We start from the raw sequence: 21,016 nt of genomic DNA on the forward strand, positions 1-21,016 counted from the left end.
CAGAGAAATTCTCAAATGAATTTCACATCCGTGTGTTTGGTACGATCCGCGAGGTGCAGGGTAGAGGACCGGGCAGGACACGGAGCGTAGCGCGGACCCCGGCGATATACTCGGCTAGTTCTGCCAGCAGAGCGGTCTCTATGGGAATCCGATGTGAAGCCGGCCGTGCTGTCGGTGCCGGCCCGGTGAGGGCCTCTCCGCCACGCCTGGGCGAGGATTCCTACGGCAGGGGGCACCGCCCGGAGTTCCGCCGCATCCCCGTGCGGCGCCACTGCCCGAAGCCCCCAGGCCGGGTTAGGGGGCAGCGCCGGCCCGGCCCGTCCGCCCGCGGGCCGCGGGGGTGGCTCCCCGTGTTTACTGCCCCAGCGGGGGCTGCGCGGATGCGCTGCTGCCTCCCGCAACTTCTGGGTCGCCGTGCTGTGGCCTCTGAATGAAACTCGCCCAACTCGGCCGAGTGAGTTATCGGGGGGCTGCTCGGGGTGCGCGGGGCCGGGCCGAGCCCGCACCCCGCTACCCCGCGGCGCTGCCCAGGGCAGGCGTAGTTTACTCTCGCGGCGCTGCCCGGGCGGCCAATGGACAGTGGCTGCCGGCGCTGTAGCCGGCACGGCTCCGCGCTGCCCCGGGCCGCCCCCGCTCCGTGCCCCGCTCCGGCACCGCCGCCGGGGGCTCCGCGAACCCTGCGAGGGGCAGCGCGGCGATCTTTGTGTGAGTGTGTGCGGGGAGTGTGAGCCGGCGGCTCCCTCGCGGGCCGCGGGTGTAACGGCAGCGCTGAGTGGCCGGCGGGCCCGTCGCTCAGCGCGCCGGCCAATGGCAGGGCGCCTTATATCGCGGGGAGTGTTGTGGCGCTGCCCGGGTTGCATGGCTCTGTGTGGAGCCGCGTTCCGCGGGCGCCGAGGCGGAGGGGCTGCGCTGCGAGCCGCGTCCGGCCCAGCGGCGCGGTGCGCACCCCGCCGAGGTGAGTGCCCCCGCCTGCCGACCCGCACCGGGCGGGCGGAGATGGGCAGCGGCAGGCAGGGAGGGAGAGGGAGAGATAGGGAGAGGGGTGCCCTCGCCACACGCTTTACGCTCCGCGCCCCAGCGGCAGAGCAGCCCCCCGCGCCCCTTCTGCGGCGCTGGCGGACGGGAGGAAGGCACGGAGCTTCCCTTGCCCGGCGCGGCGGCTGCCGCGGCTTCCAGTCACTTTTCCTCCCTCTTGCCAGCCCTGCCTTCGTTTTGAAAGTTTGGGCAGTGGAGGACGGGTGGGTTGGTGCCGCCAGCCCTCCGCCCGGCCGGGAGGGCAGGGGTGACCGAGGGTGTTTGACGGGGAGGGGGCCAAGTGGATCGCGGTACAGCGCAGGGCATTTAAAACACCAGCGAGACGAGCCCGAGAGGCGGCGGGGGTAGGCCAGCCAGTGCCAGGCTGCGTTTGAAACCAGGCACCTCTCGCCGCCACAGAGAGAGGCAAGAGCAGCGGCGGAGAGAGGAAGGGGAAGGAGGGCGAGGAGGAGGAGGGATGGCCACCGGCCGCCGCTCGGTGCGTGCCTCCGGGGGGACTTGACAGGGAAATCGCGGCAGACAGAAACGAAACTTCATCCCGAGGGGCGGCGAGGCGCGGGGGAGAGTGCGCGGATCGGTATCGGCTGCCGCCGGCCTGGGGGGCTCCGCGCCGCCGCCGCCGGGAGAAAGGGCGGGGGGGCGATATAAAACCGGAGAGGGGAAAGCAGCCGATCCAGCGGCCGCACGGGGAGCGGGAGGAAAAACCCCGGCGCCGACCCCGACAACAACAGCGGCGGCCGGGCTCGGCCGGAGAGTTGGGCTGTGCGTTTTCCGGTAGTCATCGGCGATGCACCCGGGGCGGCGGCGGCCCCGGTGGGCAGCAGGGGGGGCGGGCGGGCGGCCCTGCCGGAGTTTCGCGTGGATGCGGGATTATGTTGTGTCAATAAGTTTAAGGTGGAGAGGGAGAAAGGGAGGGAGGAAGGCGGGCGGGGGCCGGGGGGAGGTGGCGGCAGGCCTCGGCCGCGCGAAGTCCTATTTCTGAAGGTAAGTTGTGACATTGGGTGGTCGCGATGACAGAAAACTTGGCGAGGGGCGCCTTGGGGAGGGGACGGCCGCCTCGGGAGGGTCTCTCCCGGCCGCCGGGAGCCGGATGGGTGCTCGGCTGTTATTTGCTGCTGCGAGATCGGGTCGCTGGTAAATTACAGAAAGCAGCCCTCCTCCTCCTCCTCCCCCCGCTCCCCGCCAGGCGCTTCGCTCTTCCTCCTCTCGGGTTTATTTGCAATGTATGAAACTTGCATGGCTGTGAGGAGAGCCGATCCAGTGTGGGTTTGCGAGGAGGAGGAGGAGGAGGACGGGGAAGGAAGGGTTGGAGGCAGGGGAGAAGGAGGCAGTCGCGTTAATCCCGGGCGCCGCACGGCAGCAGGTTTGCGTTAGGAATATCGGTGGCAGCCCGCTGCCGCCGCTGAATGAGGAAGGTAAAACGAAGCGATGCGAGAGCCGCCGAGGCGACATGCACGGCGGCGGGGCGAGAGGCACCGGCAGGCGGCTGCCCGCCCCCTCCCTCCCTGCCTGCTGCCTCCTCCCTCCCTCCCCGCCGGGGCGGGGAAGGACCGTGCCCGGGTCTCCCCCGCTCGCCGCCAGCCGAGCCGGGGGGCCGCGGGGCTTTAACCGTGTGCGGGGCGGATTCGCCACTTTTTCCGGGGGAGGCCCGCGGTTAAAAGTTTTCTGCGGAGGTGAGTGTGTGCGGGGAGGCCGGGGCGCCGCCAGGCCGGCGGTGGTCACTCGGGCCTGGGGCGCCGAAACCATTGCCCGTCCTGCTGGTGACACGTCCAAGTCCCGCAGCCCGGCGGGGCGGCGGAGGGGCCCGGCTCGGCCGCCGGGGCAGGGACGGGGTGCCGGTCTCCATGTGGGCTCTCCCGGCGGCGGCACCTCCTCCCCGGTGGCAGCGGCGGCGGCAGCAGCGGGATCATCGCCCGGGCCCGCGGGGAGGAGGAGGGGAGCAGCAGGGAGGTGTTTGCTGCCAGCCTGCCTCGCCGGAGCCCGCCGGGGAGGGCAGCTGGGAGGGCCGGGGAGCCCCCAGTGCCGCCGCCCCTTCCCTGCGCGCCCGCCCGCCCCCAAAGGTGTTGTGCAGACTTTTCCCCCGGGAGGGTGAGATTTATGCGCTGCATTATTGCTCCTCTCCTCCCCCCTCAAAGCAAGATGGACTCTCTCGTCTCTCTCTCTCTCTCACTCACTCTCTCCCTCTCTCTCGTTCTCTCCCCCTCTCCCTGTGTCTTGTCAGCCTTCAAGATCGACATTTTGTAACTAGGATGCAAACTTGATGGTGACCGGGGGCGGGGGGCGCGGGGGGGAGACGGGAAAACCCTGGGTCACGGCGGTCTTTCTCCATATTTAATACCTTTTCTTTCCACCGCACCCCGGAGCCCGGATTCCGGTGGCCCTACACTTTGCACGGGCGGGGGTGGGCGGAGGGCGGGCGGCGGCTGCGAGCGGCGCTCCCCCCGCGGCGGCCGGGGGTCGCTCCCCGCGGGCTGCGGTGGCGGAGGGGCGGCTGGGCGGCCGCAGCACTCCGGGCGGCTCGGCTGGGCTCTGCCGGGGGGCAGCGGGCATTACCTGAAACTGTGCTCCAGCCCTGCAGCCTGCTGTCCGTCGCTCTGTCTGTCTCTTTCTCCGGGTGGATCTCGTACCTGCGGTCTGGCGGCTTATTCTTGTTGTTAATTTTTGCGTTTTTTGGCTTATCCACGCGCGGGGATTGATCGCTCACTTGTGTAAGTTCCCAGGGGTTATTGTTATGTATGCCTCCTTGCAGATGGTGGTCAACTTTCTGTCTTTTATTTTGATAATACATGCGAATATTACTGTGTGTGCGTGTAAATAATTACGTGATGCATCCCTGTGTGTATGTGTATGTATCTGTGCGCGCTCATAAACATGCATCCGTGTGAGAGAGAGAGAGGAAAAATAACCCACCCTGCTCATGCACACTCAGATGATTTGCTCCATTTGCCTACTCCTAATGCCCTCTGAAGACACGGTGCATCTTTTGTTTGCTCCTTACAGTTTCCTGCCACTGTCATCTTGTTTTGATGACAACTTAGCTGGGATGGGGATGAGGAGGAAGCAAGTTTCAAGTTTTGGGATCTCTCCTCTTGTTGGCGATATGGTGAGTTGCAATATTGTACAATCATGGTGTGCTGATGATGTGCCTTTATTTGATACTTTATAGGTCACTGTCACATGACAAAGGCTTTGAGACAGCTTCATCTTCGTCTGTCTGTGATTTCCATTTGCCTTCCTGGGTAAGTATGTAAACTGTACACATGAAAAAAGAACTTGGTTGTTGTTGATAAGATAGAGGTCCTGCCACTTTCTATGAGGAAGATGCTGGATGTTCTGGTTTTAGCACCTCAGAAAACATGTATTCTCCAGGTGTTAATAGCTACTGCTAGAATACAAAGTTTGTATGTAAAGGTGCCTCCAAGTAACTTGGAATTAAAAAGCTATGCATATTCAGAGCTCTCTTCACTATTTTTTTTATTCTAGTGGGTTTTTTTTTCCCTTAAACTTTGTAAAGATAATCAGCTGATTGACTAAGGGCGAAAGTTTTAAACCAGAGTAACATTAGAATATGCGAAGTGCAACGCAGGTCAAAAATTTAATGAGCGTGTAAAGTCCTTTTAAAATTCAGTGGTAGAAAAGTATGAGAATGTAAACTGAATAGGTAATTAGAAAACTCTGGAGGTCAAGAATCAGTGAGAAGTTTAGCAGAACTGTAATGCTGCTGCAACAGGAGTTCATTCAGTTTTAACATGTAAACTGAAAGCTAATTAGAATTCCATTCATGCTCATTCTGTGTTACTGTTTTTTCTTTCGGTGTTGATGAATGCAGATACCAGTCAATTTGAAATATGTATCTTAGTGTCTTAATTTACTAGTATTCCTAAGCTTTCAGGTGCACAGCAATGGTTTTTTACATCTGCATGCTGGGAAAAGTTATGATAAGTTTTGAAGGATTTGACACTTTTTAAGCTGAAGTGGAAGTGGTAGTTTAAAGAAGAGGTTTTAAATTTTTGGGGTCACATTTATAGATGACATAAAACGAGTGGCACTTGGAGCACTTCTTGTACAATTGCCCATGGTGTCACGGACCTGTGTGTGACCCAAAATTGGAAATAGGAGGTAGCATTTCTTCTATTCTGCACATAATTAAAAACAAGACATGATGTGTATTTGGGGTAAGCTTAGTCCTCATAAATGCACATGATTTACAACATACTCTTGACCTTTTGCAGGCAGTGTATAGCAGACATAGGGTAAGTGATGGAGTCAAACATGCTGACTTGAAGGGGGCTGTTGAGAGCAGCTGTTCTGGTGTGATATTATGACCACAATGTGTTAAGGCTGGGACAACCACTGTGAGCAGTTGGTTTGAAGGGAGAATTCTTCTGTTCTCCTGTTCCTGCAGATTTGCACCCAAATTTCAGGTTTTCGAATTTTGTGTGCAATATGGTCGGTATGTGCAGATCTCAGAGTATAAACACCAAGTTCAATTGCTGGAATTTTTTTATGGCAGACTAGTTGCATAGGAGAATACTACTTTTGGTTTTGTAGCATTACTGACAACGATTGTGTTCTGGGAAGAGTAATTGGTGCAACAACTTTTTCCAAGTAAAAATGCATCTGGAAATTCAAAACTGGCAGATAGGCTTCAAAATGTTGATCAGGGCTGAATACAAATGTATTGATTTCTGAATTTTCTATGTTTGCAGTAAAGAGTCACATGAGAGTACTGTAAGTGCTAAGGACATTTTCTTTATTTCAAGTAATAGTAAAGGATACTGAACAAGAATAGCTCAGAGACTTTAACTCAGGTCTTGAGTCATTATCTGGTTTTAGTTTTGTTATGAAGACTTTTGGATGCATGGAATTTTGATCTGGCAGTGAAGTGATGATCATAATCTTCCCACACTTGGAGAGGAGTGGACCTTGGTTTTGTGCATAGTGCTAAATGTGTGTCTCACCTGATGTTGAACTGGCTTGAACAAAGGAAAGGCTAGGGTGTCTTACAAAAAAGGTATAATAGGAGCTTTAGAGGAAGAGAAGAAATAAATTTCCTTGTAGCTTAAAAAAAAGGTAATGAAAACAATGTGCCTAGTTAAGGTGAGAATAGAGATTTCGTTAGGTTTGTCCATGACTAGAAATCTCCGTTGACTTTAGGGAGCTTTTATTTTGGTAAAAGGGAAGATTTCTTTTATTACACAGTTCTCACTGAAGTAACTGTTTATGAATAGGTTTTAGTCATTCAGTCTTGACGTACAGGAGTTCTGGTTTGCTTGGCAAGTGCCAGTGCAGGGCTGGTGTGTCACAAGATAGAAGGTGATGAGCTGCTTAGGAAGAGGCCTTTCGGATGTTTCAAAAATTGGCCCAAGCTCTCAAAAGTTTGTTGCACACTACTGTCCCTCTCGGCATAGCAAGCTGATAAACCATGTCAAGCAGGCATGTAATTTAACAGAAATGTAGCTGGTTTCTGTATGAAGGTAAACTCAGAATATTTAAGAAGCTTGCCCTTGACACTTTAGAGTTTTTTGGGGGCTGCTTGCGGTAAGCTCATTGCCTGCCGAACTTCCATTGGCTTCAGCAGGAGGTTTATTTAGGAAAGGAGTGTAGGAGTGATGGTGAGAGGAATTTGTCCATGTTTATTTTTCCCTTCAAGGAAGAAAACCTTTCTCTTTCATAGCTGTTGTGTGAATAATTAAAGATATTAAATGTCAGTTTTCCACATAAAATATCAGAGGTAATCATGCCATTATTTTATAACTAATGTTTTTCCTGTTCATCCGGAATGCTCTTAATACACTTTGTTCGTAAATTAGTGGTTCCGTAGCTGGCGATCCTATAAGCATGTGAATATCTTGAAGCAGATGACAAGTCTTGTTAAATTCACTGGTGTGATTGCTCGCATTCAGAGCTTAAAGTTCTTCCAGGTTGCTGCTGCTCGTGGTCTGTGGGCTGAGGATGCGCAGTGTCTCTGGAGTTCCTGAACATGGCGTTAGGCAGGGCAGTCTTCTGGCACAGAGCTGGGGAAAGAGTGGTGTGAAGAGAGGAGATCTTGACTGAGTGAGCTGGGACAAGGTACTCTTCCACCACATGTGGTGGTGGAAAAGGTGCAGGTAAGGTCGGTGTGACCTGTGGTGTCCAAGGCTCTGCTGTGATGTGATGTTTGTAAATGTACCTACAGTGGAATTGGGACACCTGGGAGGTGAGACACTGCTTCTCTTTCAACAGTACATGGCTTGTGCTGTGTTCAGATCTCCTTCTTTATCTGAAGGCAGTTCTTTGGTGGAGGAAGGTACTATAAATTAACTGAAACTCTCATTTTAATTTTTGAGTGTGTTGCAGGCTGTCTCTATAGCTCCGGCAAATGATGTGGTCAAAACCAGAAGTTGCTTTCCAAGTTTTGGACCCAAGTCAGACTACCTGTGCCCTGTCGTAAGGATGGCCTGCTGTGGCCACCAGTGGAATCAGCAGCACAGCTTTGGCCTGCTGGTGCCTTCCAAGGTCTTTACTTTTAGAGACATAGCCGTATGTCCCTTGACCACTTCTAAATGGAGAGTGACAGTACTTCCCTACATAATTCAATTATATGGTGCCCATATACTGGGCACCAGTTTTCATGAATGATTTAAGTTTTTCAAAGCAGTATAGATAGTTGTAGCTTACTGTAAACTTAATAATTTATGTTTTCGTTGTTACTTAGGGGTCTAGCTGTATTTAACTTACATGTATTTTGAAATATTCTTGAGAAGAAATAGGTTAAAGTCATCCTTCTAACTTCTATGGTATTATTTCTTTTCCTTCTACCATGTTTCTCTCTTTCCTGGGGTATTATTGCCAGAAGCTTTTTCATTCTGTTGCATGTCAAAAATTATTAGGACTTACTTCCTTTTTATTATTTTGTTGGTTTTATTTTGTTTTGGTTTTTTTTAAGATCCGTAATGATACAGTGTTTCTGTCTGAGAGTAGTGGGGTGAGTGTGGTCCTGGTGGACATGTGAATTTCACAAGACTTCCTACAGCTGTCACTTTTCTTGATAGTTTCAGAAGGGATAAGATCTGAACCAGCCTAAGGATTACTCCGAATTTAAGAATGGCTTGATGGGCTGCTGTTTTGCATTGCTTGAAAAAGAAAAAAGCACAAACTATTTTCTCAGTAATAGTGATATTATTAATAATTGGCAGTTATAGGCCTTGCCTTATTTATGTACTTCTGTCCTGTCTGGTGAAATACACAAGCCATACTGTAATCACACACCTCAAGATCAGGAACAATAATTTTTTCCCAGTTTTAGGCATCTGAGATGAAAAGCTGTGAAAGGAGCGTAGGCTTGCCTGCAGTCACTTAGCAGGTTAGCATTAGCAGGGAATGGAATAAAATCTGCATCTGACTGCTTAGTTTTGTGTCCGTTCCCTTGGTGTATGCTACTGCTCTGAAGCTTTCCTGGTAAGTGCCTGTCTTGAGATGTGAATAGTCTCACTGAATTCTGTGCCACTTGGACATCTTATGCCAGTACTCCACTTCCATTCATAATGCTGCTTTAAAAAAAAAAAATCCCACCTTCAGAATGTTGTGAAGTTACTGACTTACAATTTGGTTATATTTATTGACAAGACAGTGTAAAGTAGGAGGAGAGTTTACTTAAGAGCTTTTGCTGGTAAGCATGGTATTTAAACTGCTGTTTATTGCAGTATTTATTACCCCTATTTATTTAATGCCAACTTTGTAAAGTTAATGCAAGGAAGAAAATGATTGTTCAGAGAGAAGTTTCAAAAATATGATTCATGTGAAATAGTTCTTCATAATTAAATTATTTTTTCATATTCATAATCTAATGCAAAATGACAACTGATTTTCTTATAAAATGTGGAATAGACAGAAGCAACTATTTTGGCACTGTGACAGTATGAATAGGGAACTTGCTTACTGAACTTTCATTTCTAGAGACAGTAAGCATACGCAAGATTTTCAGATTTGCTGTTTACTAGTATTTTTTTACTTTAAAATTTGATGTAAGAATTGGAGGTGTATTTGAGGAGTACAGCGCACTTTATGCCTGGGTGTAGATCTATTTGTAGTATTCTCATAATGGTAGCAGCATTTTATTATTTCTAATATTTATAAGTTTAATTACCTAAAAAATGAATCAAGAAAGAGGAAAAGCATGGTTTTGACACTTTGCAGTGTTCGTGCTTTTTCCTTTATAGCACACAAATGCATAATGTAGTAGCAAGTCCTTATGAGCGTGGACAATTCAGTATGTGAAAATACACTAGCTTCAGGCATATCTGAGTACAAAGAAACCTAATACAACAACATTGCAATTTTTAGCGAGGGGAAGGAAAGTTAACAGGATTTTATGAGGATACACTAAGAAAATCAGTTGCTTAGGAAGCATGGAATTTTTATTGTCAGAAATCTTCCACGTGGGTGTCTCTATATAAGAGATTTTAGAAAATGTAGCAAATGCTGAAAGTAAGAAGCAGCATTTTATTGACCCTTAATATCACAGAGCCTCATTCATCAAAGATAAAAATAATGCAGTGGACTTGCACAACATGGGATCTGTGGAACTTAATGCAAGTGGAAGCTCTCTTGACAAGAAGCTTATGAAGTCCTGTATACACCTTCCCTTTCTGAGGGAAAGTGGGAAGGTGTCTTCCCTGTGGCTGTGCAGTGTTTTGTTTGGGGAGTTATGATATTTTCTTTCTCAAAGACATTATGTGTGTAGCAAATTGTGTGCTTTAAGACATTGTGGAATGCCTCTAACTGCGTTCCTGGCTGTGGGATTACTCTCCTCTTACACAGGTGTAGCAACAGCAAGATTTCTGCCACCCTCACTCCTGGGAGGGGCACTCCTGTGCTTCCTCTGGAGCCCCGAGGTCCCCGTGGCAGGGTTAGGCACACACATTACAGGCCTGCTCCTTGGTTCTGTTGATGAGAATTGAGCTGGCCCGTTGCAGGATTCACGTGGGGATGTCTTAAGCTTGGTCCTGTGCCACTGGTGAGCTGGGTCAAGAATTGGTGACTGTACCTTGCTGCTGTCAGGCAGTGTTTCAGTGCTTAATGGCTTTCAACCAATACCTTTCAGTTTATTGTTCAATATGGTTTTTTTGGTGGCTACATAAGGACTTTTAAACTTAAACCTTACTAGAAGTTGTCTTTTTGTTTTGAGTGTGTTTTTCATTTCTATTGATGCCTTGCACCGTCAAGAGGTACCCAGCAACAGCAGTGGGGAAAGCATGTCACACAGTAATAGTCAGGATTACGTCTCTTGCAGTAGAATAGTGCATCTTCCCTCTGCAGCCTGTGTATTCTTCTGTGAAACAAATAATTCTGAGTTCTTGTTTGTGTATGTGAGAGGATGCATTGTTTTGTGGTTGCCAAAGCAATATTTGAGAGAGACTTCATGAGGAATTTGAAGGTGAGGCTGGATAAAGAAAACATTAGGTGAGAATGGAAGGAGCGAGGGAGGACTTGATCTCTTACCTCATTTCATTTTCGTGGTTGGCCATGTTTGGGTTTGCTTTCCCTAAGTGATGGTCTTTGAGCCACATCCTGCCTACAGTGAGCTACAGTTAGCAGCATCATGCTAACTTACGGGGTGAAGTACAGGCATATCAGTTTCTTTTGACCCCATAGCTGAAGAGCCTGATCCTGCAGTTACAACTGTGCAGGTGAATTCCTGAACAAAAAGCCACAACCAGATCTGCATCAGCAATGTTCACCCCTTTGCAGGTTTGCTGGCTGAAGTTCCTGGTGGCCTGTAATTCTTCAGGAAAGCTGCAGATTTCACATTATTCTTAGTTAGGGATGTGCAGATAGTCCTGCCAGGGTCATGCACCTGTTGTACTCGGGGATCAGCTCACAAGCTTGCAGGCCATCCCTGACCTGATGATGAGCCTTGTAGGAAGAGCTGGGAATAGAGAGAGACATTGCTGAAACATGCCGAGTTCCTGTGAACGAGAAGAGGGTGGAAGAGCATGAAGTGTGAGAATGCCATTTGGTAGATGATAAGTCTTCTGGCACGTAAGCCATTTTGTTCAAGTATGTTTGCTTTGCAAGTTGGCTGTCTGTCTAGGGAAAGAACGCATTCTGATGTACTGCAAATCAATGGTCAGAGATGATAGATTTGGAAAGAAGTACCATTTTCACCTCCACTTCATTGGTAAATGTGTTTTCAGCTGTTCTTTCTCTTTGCAAAAGGTTTCTTTATATCCAAATTTCATGTTGAATAGTGTAGAATTCCTGCCTAGCTCAGTTCTAATCAGTGTTCCATGCCACAAACTTGTGAGTTCCAGGGTTTAGTTCTTGTTTGAATATGTGTGTAATTCTTCTTCTTATTTAAGTTTCTTTGTTTGTATTCCCTTTAATTTGTTTGAGATGCTCTTTCATACATTGTGTTAAACATCAATCATCAAGTCCTCGTAATGTATTTTGAAACAAGTATGCAAAATTGCAGTATGATCCTTCACTGATTACAGAACTATAGTATATGAATTAATAAGAAAATAAAACCAGCATAATTAATTTCCAGCTGTTTTTGGAGAAGCAGAGGTGTTTATAAGGGGAAGTTTGGTGTGTGCAGATTAAAGAATGACAAAGCTGGTAGCAAATATATTAATGCAGGCAATTATTCACAATTTACTTCCTCTGTTGTATTGATTAAAAACGTGTTTTAGTGCTGAAAGAGTAAGCAGAAGCTCCAGTGCCATTCTTTTAAAATGGTTAGATTAAATAAAAAGCACAAGTCAGAAGCAGAGCAAGGGAAGGAAGTTTTTAACTTTATTTCTTAGTATGGAAGACCATAAATAAGGGAAGTAAATGACAGATAACTAAGTATAATGGTTGAGTTTTTCCATTTCTCATTTAATGAGATTTCCATTAACATGAGAAAATTGCCTCTGGTGTGTGTGTGTGTGTGTAAAACAATTTTGAATGTCAAGTATTTTCCTTGCATTCTTTTGTATGTGCTTGTGCTCATCTGTCTCACCTCAGTGCTGTGTTCCAAAGTAGCAGAAGGTAAATAAAATCCATGGTTAAAAGTGACCCAGGCAAAATCTCACACCGAGAACCCTCACTATAGTTTGGTCCTTCAGAGTGCTTTGGAGGAAGCTGTTGAAGGGATCTGGATACTCAGTTGCTGGTTTTGAAATCACTTAGTTTGCTGCTACTCAGGGCTGGCCTGTTGTTCAGGTGGGAGCTTCAAATAAAGCTTTGGGTCTGTGTGCCTGCGACTTCTTCCTGGTTTTTAATCAGTAAAGGAAGATCCTGCCCTCCTGAGAGATATGTCTGGAGGAAATGGATTATTTATTTATATAGTGAAGAGGACTCTTGAGGATGTCCCTGTCGAGCTTTCTGTTTCGCTGCGCCATGTGCTGATGGGGGCCGAAGTGAATTAGAGGATGCTGGAGTGCGTGGAGGGAAGCATCTGAGAAAACTGACCAGATACTGTATTTTGGCTAAGAAGTGTTCTGCTAATTTCTCTGCCACGGCTGATCTGGTTTCTGTATGCAGTCTTGCTTTCCCTGATGGACAGGGCTGCATTTGGTGTTTACTCTTTGCAGAAAGAAGGAAATCAAAGTAGTAGGTGAGGTTGTCATTACAGACATCTCCATGCAGTTTGTTACATGAGAGAAGGACACAGTTCAGGTCTACAGTGGGGACAGTTTGTGTTCTCTTATTCAAGGATCCTAGAGGGGAAAAAAATCTTTGAGTGTGGGATGATGTTTTGTGGAGTTCTAACAGGCTTTGCAGAGATTGAGTAGGGCTGAGGAGAGAGTAGGGGCAGGCACACTGAAAGTGGGGAAGATTTTATGCCTCCTGTTCCTGGCCCTTGTGAGCCCCTCTGTACATACATTCACATGTCTGCTGCCTTGACATTCCAGTTATACCTATTGAACTGATTTAATTCAGGATTTTGCTCAATAAACACTTGGTTTAAATCAGTGCTTGTAATCTCATTTTGCTTTGGTATTTCTGCTTTTTCAGGAGCAGTCTCTATTGGTAGACAACCACTAATATATGTTGCTAAATTTAGCCTTTACACTAAATTAGGCGCTACTTTTTTTGTTATTTTAGAGCATGCACTGTACACTTCCTAAGTGATTTCATGGCCTATGTGCATTTATCTAGATTTCAACTGTTAAGAAATTTTTTGTTTAGGACATGAAAAATTATGCCTTTTTTGATTGTGGCATTTAAAAATGTCCTACTTAATAAAATTACACTCGTGCGCAAACACACAAGTAAATGCAAGTAGATTTTGCACTTAATAGTAAAGTATTATCCCTAGTAAGGTAACTGATTCTGCTTAACCGAATGCAAGATTTTAGAACTAACAAAACACAAACTTCTTTGTTTTCTCAGAAGAGAAGGAAAACAAGTAATCTTTCTCTTTCAATTCCCAGTTAGTTTCCCGGCTTTACAGGAAGTGCCGTTAAGTGACTTACGGAGCAAAGACTCTGCAGATGCAATGGAAGGTATTAGTTCCAGGTAACTTAGTACTAAAGCTAATACTTGTTCTTGGTACTTCAAGGAAGACTTACCTGTTGAGTATTTGCGCTTTGTTTACAGTTTTGACATCAAACATTTGCAATTTATTTTAATATAAATCAAGTTGCATAATATTACAGTGGAATTTAACGTTGGTTTGTAATAATTTAAAGGCAAATTGCAGTTAGGTATTTTTTGTTAAAATACATCTAGCAACAATATCATCTGAAATGTGGATATGATTTCTTTGTTCAGAAAGAGTTAATTTGTAACAGTATCTGTTTCTGTTAAGCAGAATATATATTTTTAAATGTCTTTACCATCTATTATCCAATTCCTGTTTGTAATAGCAGATGCCTTGGGCAGTATCTTTTGCCATTGAGGAATGCAGAGTAGCTCAATAGGTAACACTGTGGCCATATTAATTGCTTTATTATTTATTTTTTGTGTAGACCCCTCTGTAGCTTCTAAAAGATAGAGATCAACAGATACATGTTTACACAAATATATACTTAACATAGAAAAAATAATTATTTTCAAATTACTGTTACAAGCTTTCCTTTTGACTATGTGGTATGTGATTGTGATTTTAATGGTTGAGGGGGTACTTTACAACATCCAGGAAGGAATCTGGCACTGCTGATGAGAGAAAGCAAAACATGAAACCAAGTTATTACTGGAAGCTGCATGTATTGCTAATGTATTAGAGAGAAAACAAAAAAAGGAAAAAAAATTGGTATATATGCCATGGCAACTCTGTGGCTGACACAAATTCTAACCCCCACCCTACCAAAATATTAATAGCATCTGAGCAGTCAAAGAGCTTGATAACACGTATTGACTCTGCAGCTCCACATGTTTTTTTCTGCAGCAGAGGAACTGTGTAGCAGTATTTGTGACCATTAAGGAATGCAGAGTTAGATCTCAGGTAGGAGAAGAGTTGTGCCCAGAAATGCAGAGTGTGCCTGAGGTCTGGTAGTACAGTTACACAAACTGTGTACAAATGCAGTTTTGCCCCTGCCACCCAAAAAGGAGGAGTTACACACTTCAGGGGGTGGTTTTATGGCCTTCAGTCCCCGGTGCAAACATTGGTTTCATGATCCTTTGTCCTGTTGTTCTATATTCTTTTATATCAATGTATAGGGTATTCAAAGTCTCAGCAGTTATTGTGGTCTAGTAGAACTAAATAAGATAAGATTAGAAAGCTGAATAGAAATCAGAGGAAAATTGAAGCAAAGGTCAAAATGCTATTGCAGGTTACAAATGTTTAAAATGGTCAAATTTTATAAAGAAATAAAAAGAAAACATTCTTTTAAAAATTGAAACAGGAAGATTACTGAGTATTTCTTACTCTTAAAAGAACAAGCCAAAGTAAGATGAATCACTCATCCTGAAAGGGTCGTTGTTTTCATTTTCACATACATTTGATTCAAGATCAGGAAGAAAATAGTGTAGTCACATATTTAGGTAACTTTTTTTGTTAGGAGCTGTTTATTGCTGAAGCAATAATGTTTTTAACTGCTCTAAATCAATTAGCTTTTTTTAAACTTAAGTGCTCCAGCAGAATGCTTTACTTCTCACCCACTGTGCTGCTCTTGTGACATTCCACCTGGAGAACTGCATCCAGCTCTGGGATCCCCAGTATAATAAAGGCACGGACCTGTTGGAGCAAGACCAGAGGAAGGGTATGCAGCTCATCAGAGGGCTGCAGCACCTTTCCTATGAGAACAGGCAGAGAGACTTTTCAACTTGGAGAAGACATGGCTCCAGGAAGACCTTGTAGCAGCTTTCCACTACCTCATGTGGTTCTCTGTGAGAGAGATGGAGAGGGATTTTCATGAGAGCAGGTAGTGACAGGACAAGGGGGAATGGCTTCAAACTGAGAGAGTAGATTTAGATCATGTATTAGGAAGAAATTCTTTACTGTGATAGGATGACTGCACAGGCTGCCCAGAGAAGTTGTGGTTGCCCCATCCCTGGAAGTGTTCAAGGCCAGGCTGCATGGGGCTTGAGCAGCTTGGTCTAGTTGAAGGTGTCCCTGCCTGTGGCTGGGGAGTTTGAATTAGATGACCTTTAAAGTCCCTTCCAACCCAAACCATTCTGTGATTCTACAAGGTGGCTGATTTTATAATTGCTGCCTTTTCATAAGATTGAATTATTCTTGTCCTAACTTGCTTCTTCTTCCCCACACTCCCCCTTAGACATGTGAAATGTTGAGGCTTTCCTTCCTTTCAGAAAATAAGTATTGGAGCCAAGATTTTATCAGGAGAATTGGTATCTTTGACAGTGTTCTGTCTGAAATGTCTCAGAGAAACCTGTTAATCTGCACGTGCTTAGCAGTGTTCTCCTTCTCGGTAACTTTGAAATTGACTACTGGTCAGGCTAAAAAATCTGGATGGAAAATTCACTTTGGTCTGAAATCAGAGTTGATGTGAGCTTGTGCAATTCCACTGAGGCTGCTGAACAAAATTTGGTTGTATTAGTCTGGGAGATTGTGGCAAAACCATTTAGGAGAAGTGTGTATTTAAAACATTGCTGAAACTACATCAGTAGCACTTGATCAGGAGAATGAGACACCCTCACCTCATTTATTGGGGGCAGGGGAAGAGGTGGCAGTGGGTAATGGTGGTGGTATCCTATCACTGCAATTAAAACTCACAATTTTCTTTCTTTGGAGAGGCAGTCAGATGGATGACTTTAGTGAAATAATCACTGGCAGTCCATATTTAGATGATGGGCCAGTCTGTTTTTTGGAACAATTTTAAACTGAGGAACCAGAGGCATTTCTTTTAGTGCTGAACCACAGTAGTGTCTCTGCCAAGCAGTCTGGTTTGTGGTGGCACTAGCCAAGCATAGAGGGAGTGGAAAAGCAGGTGAACTGTCTTACCCTGAGCACTCCAAGTTTGTGTAAGGTAAACTGCAGAGGAATGTCCTTTGCAAAGTATCCTACATGTTGTGCACTGTCTGCAAAACAGATTCTGTTGCTTCCCCAAGTAATTCTCCCACATACCAAAAGTGATGGGGGCAGCTTACCATATGTGTGATTTCCCTCATCTCCTATCCAAAAAAGAGCTATGCTGTTGCCCAGGAGCTGCACTCCATTAGGTGTAATCACTGTCATGCTGAGTTCAGTGAGAACTTTGTCAAAGACTTCTATGGAAATAAAGATTTTCTTGCAAGTCAGAATTTATGGATCTCATCAAGGTTTCTTGAAGGATCATCTGTACTTTACCAGTATAATGACACTGGTGATTGGTGTGAATTTCCCAGTTTTACAAATGTGGTTGAAAGTATGTGGTAGCCTTAGAATAAAGGTAGAGTATGCCACTACAGCCTTTTCAGCTATGGAGCCCAAATAAAGCAGTTCCACTATTTGCAAAGTTGGAGTGGTGATAGTTTCTTCCCGTGTAAGGTGTTGTGCAGTTTCTGAAAGCAGGGCAGAAAGTTGAGAAGAGTTGTCCTCATTTGTTGGTTGACCTGTCGGCCTTGTCAGGGTAAAATTAATTGTAGTTGTGTGATAATACTTGGGGAAATTTTTGCACTGAGGCTTAGTTTTGTTTGATCGTGAAGATCTAGAAAAAGATCTTTCTCTGCTTCTTTCTCTGGAGAGATGGACTTCAGGTCCATTCTACCAGAGAATCAAAATAATTCACTTTCTGAACAGGTATATAACAAAATCTTTTAGGAGTGTGTAACTGTAGAACACAGGTAGTGTTGTCGTTTATATATTATGTATTTCATTAAACAGCATGTTTTTAGGGTGTAATAACATTTTACTCTTCTGTTGTGTGCTTTTGCAGGCATCAACTAACTACATTTTACAAATATTTCAGAACCAGTGCTGCCTATCCACATTTTGCAGATTGCAGAGTAGACTCAGGGATATTCAGGTAAGACCAGATGACTGGTGGCAGAATCAAGTACAGAATTCTTAAACTTCCTGCAAGTTCTTACGTGACTTAAACTACACCAACTACCTCTTTGTTACTAAAATATCTGCCCTATGCACATTACTTTCCAGTATTGGTTGGTGAAAAAATGGTGGGGAGCTGTTACGTGTCAATTTCTGGCCTAGTAGTAGAGTGAACATAGAGACTTGAGAAATCTGATTGCATACAAGTTCAGTTTAGGATTCTTCCTTCACATCGAAGAGCCTGTGCTGCTGATGGGAAAATACCCTTGCAGGTCGGAGCTTTTGGGCCTGGTCTCTTCTTAATGTAATGCTGTGTGAATATTACTGTCTGTTCTTCCTAATTCTCTGAAAATGATGTTTGTTAGGATGCATAGGCATGTTTTCTTTGTTGATGTATGAAGGTGATAGAAATGTATTTGTGCTGGTTCTAAGAATGAACTGAAATGTCCTATTGGTCAGAAGGACTTCATAAAGTCAGACTTTGTCTCTACCTACATATTTCAGTGTGTTCAGTTTATCTCTTCAGCTAGACTTTCTTACTCTAAGGTTTGGCACAAGTGGCCTGGAAGTCAGCATTTGTCAGTCTGGGGATTTGCAGGGTACTCTATAATTCAGGTGCCTAGTTCGAACTTGTAATTTTGTATTGAGTCTGTAACAAGCAAGCCTAGTGACTGTCTTTCAAAGCAGATAAGACTGAGAATCCATGGATCTTGTGCTTTCATTTCTTAGGTAGTACAGTTCAGAACTGTGGACTTGTGTGTACCTACTTGTACTTGTGTGTTCTCAGTTGGTACACAGTCTTGAGGATACCAGAATCTGATTTGCAGAAAACTCTTAATATCTTGTTCACCTTCTGATTTAAAATCCAGCTATCTGTATGCTATACTGTGAATCTGTAGATCCCAAGGGAGTTATCTGCCATCATTGCTCTACAGTTCCAGCCAGCACTATCATGTATTTTAACTGCTGACCTTTTATTAAATATGAACAAATTTTCATCTTTTGGACGGAGTTTTTTCCTCTTTTAGGCTTATCCTTAGGACAGGGGTTTTGCAGGGTTATTCTAGTAATTTTGTCTGCAAGAAAAAAGAACTAAAACAACTGAAAAACAAATTCTAAAAAAAAGCCCAACAAAACAAAAAATGGGAAAAAGGCCTATAGATTTTAAGGAGCTTGTCCTGAAGAATGCTGGTCCTGCTTGTTGTCCAAAGAATTGATTTTTATTTCACAAATACAAAAGTTTTTTGTTCTATTCATTTTTAAGAATTGTGCTTCAGTTGTGGAGAGCACAAAGATCTTTATATACTTGATTATTTTAGGGCCCAGCCCTGCAGTGCCTCTGTCATAGCAGTCTCCTTGAGCTATTGCAATTGCAGGATTGAAGCTGTACATACAGCTGATCTTACAGGGGCCTGATCCTGCTCCGAGACATTTTGGCACGTGCACAGTTCTGGGTTAGCTCTTGTGGCTTGGCATCAGTGAAGCAACGGTGAAGATGGATCTGATTGTGTATTCCAGTTTATGAAGCAGTGAGGTTCCTCTTGTAAATCTCATAAAGCAGGCTATGTACAGAAGTTTGTGAAGTCTGTAACCTGGGTGATTTTTAGAGGTGTTTCTCAAGAAATAAGACAATTAGATTCAGAACTTTCCTCTTTTCTTCTTGAAATGTAAGCCTAGACAGTTGACAGTGAAAGTAGATCAGTAAGAATATAGATAAAATTAAAAACCAGAAGGAGCAAGTGGCCCAGTAGTGTTTGGTTTGTTTTGTGGGTTTTTGTTTGTTTTTAAATGCTTCTTTCTCCAGTAAGTACATGAATAAAGCAATTAATTTATGTAACTTCTTGGAAAGTTCCCTCAACAAAAGTTTGCAAAAGTCAAAGAATGTTTTTGTGGAAAAATAAATATTCTGAGAAAATGTAAAACAAATCTTAACCTGACAGCTAGGCAGTAGTGTTTCAGATGGGAACCAGGCTCAAGCCATATCGTGACTCTTCCTTGACCTGGACCAGATGTTTTTGTCTCCTTGGAGAACTCACGACTTCAAGCAAAGTTAATGCTGGTCAGTTTTTGCTGCTGGTGTTCAGAATACTGTGCAATACTTACAAGAAGAATTGAAAAATCATCAGGTATTTTTCAGTCTGCTGCTGCTTGGGAGTCCTGTATTGGCAGGTCCAACTGAGTTACCAAGGAGAGCGTGTCTAGTCTCAGGATATGAGAAGTGTATTTATGCTTCCACTGGTTTCAAAGCATCCTGAAGAATAAGGTACTAGCTCAGCTCTCTGGTGCTGCAGTTACACTAAAGTGGGCATGCAGACATGCGGAATGTTAGCTCAGGGATCTTCCTGCCAGATTAGTAACACAGCAGATTATAGGACTAGTAGAGAAATAAAATTAAAATAAAAGGATATGGCAGGATATTATTTACTTGCATCAAAATGGAATTTCTTATAAGGTCCTAGTATTTACTTCTTATGCTTTATGGTGTTATTGAGACCTGCAGTAAATGTTGGATCTGATCCATTATGTTGCTAGAGCATGCTATTTCTTTTTCTCTGTAGTCAGGGACTGAAGGTGGCTCTTAGATGCATGTTTGCAGTTACAGTGAGACTGACATAGCATCAGGGCACTCCAGAGCAGGGAAAAGTCTGAAGAAAATAAGCTCTGGGTAAGGATGTGTTTGTATTCCTAATACCTGCAGTGACGTAGAGAATAGTGGTGCCTGTCCTGTCCATGCAAGGTGCTGGCTGTGTTGGGGTCAGGTAAAATATGCCCTGAAGTTCTGATTCACTCATTTTCCAGACTGATGACTTGTAGAGCTCCCTACCACATTGTCTGTCTGGATTTCCTGTAGTGGAGATTGGGATGGGTAAGGACAGCTGTGAGAGGAGCATTTTGGTGCCTTCCAGACAGTCAGGACAGTGACATACCTCAGTCTGGGAGAGATTCTCAGTGTTGCAGCCAGAGGTGTGGTCAGAGATTGTCATGAACACCTATGAGCTTTGCCTTGTAAGTTAATTGTGTGGCTACTAGGACCTTAAAAATATATAAGAAGAGATAAGGGGTTGTGTGTGGGGGAATATGATGGCTGTCAGAGACAACCTCACTTCTGAAGTTACCAGGGAAGCTAGTGAGATCCTGAAACTTTTTATTTAAGAGCATACAGTTTATGTTCCTTAGGTATGTTGTGCCAATTGATTCATAGCCTGACATTTTGTTATTGTTTCAGTCTTGAGCAAAAATTCATTCTGTTTATGGATTTAAAAAGGTACTCCTGCTGTATTTCCTTTCTCTGTGGATCTGTAATTATTGTTCTTGAGTCCGTTTATGAACTAATAAAGGCCTTTAGTAGAGAAGATTTGCTTTTGACATCAGAAGGAACCATTCCTGTTTCAAGTCTATTGACAGTTTTTTCTCTAGCAGAAGGAAGTTCCAAGGAGTTAAGTTTGTTACAGTTGGCATCAAGTACACAGCATGATAGATTTCCGAAGTTCACTGAAGCAGCTGTGGGATGGTGCAGGGGGGAAGAAGTGTTCCCTAAACTGGTCTTGTTTTTGCACATCTGTAACAAATCCCTGGACT

General features: G+C 44.9%; 1 protein-coding gene across 20 annotated transcripts in view; it reads left to right on the forward strand.

Annotated features, from left to right (window-relative positions):
- Positions 1-835: 835 nt before the first annotated feature.
- Positions 836-21,016, forward strand: part of BBX (BBX high mobility group box domain containing) — a 132,291-nt gene continuing 112,110 nt past the window's right edge. For 3 of the 20 annotated variants that reach the window (XM_088156519.1, XM_088156580.1, XM_088156555.1), the window contains exons 1-2: positions 1,344-1,513; positions 4,202-4,274. Coding sequence is in view for 6 of the 20 variants with exons in the window: in XM_088156490.1 (XP_088012616.1) it covers positions 3,953-4,138 (186 nt within the window). In the remaining 14 variants the exon portion in view is untranslated. The other 17 variants (XM_088156509.1, XM_088156566.1, XM_014892218.2 and 14 more) reach the window with 13 other exon arrangements.

The sequence above is a fragment of the Sturnus vulgaris genome, chromosome 2 (genome assembly GCF_052056855.1).
Source record: "Sturnus vulgaris isolate bStuVul1 chromosome 2, bStuVul1.hap1, whole genome shotgun sequence".
Taxonomy (NCBI): Eukaryota; Metazoa; Chordata; class Aves; order Passeriformes; family Sturnidae; genus Sturnus; species Sturnus vulgaris.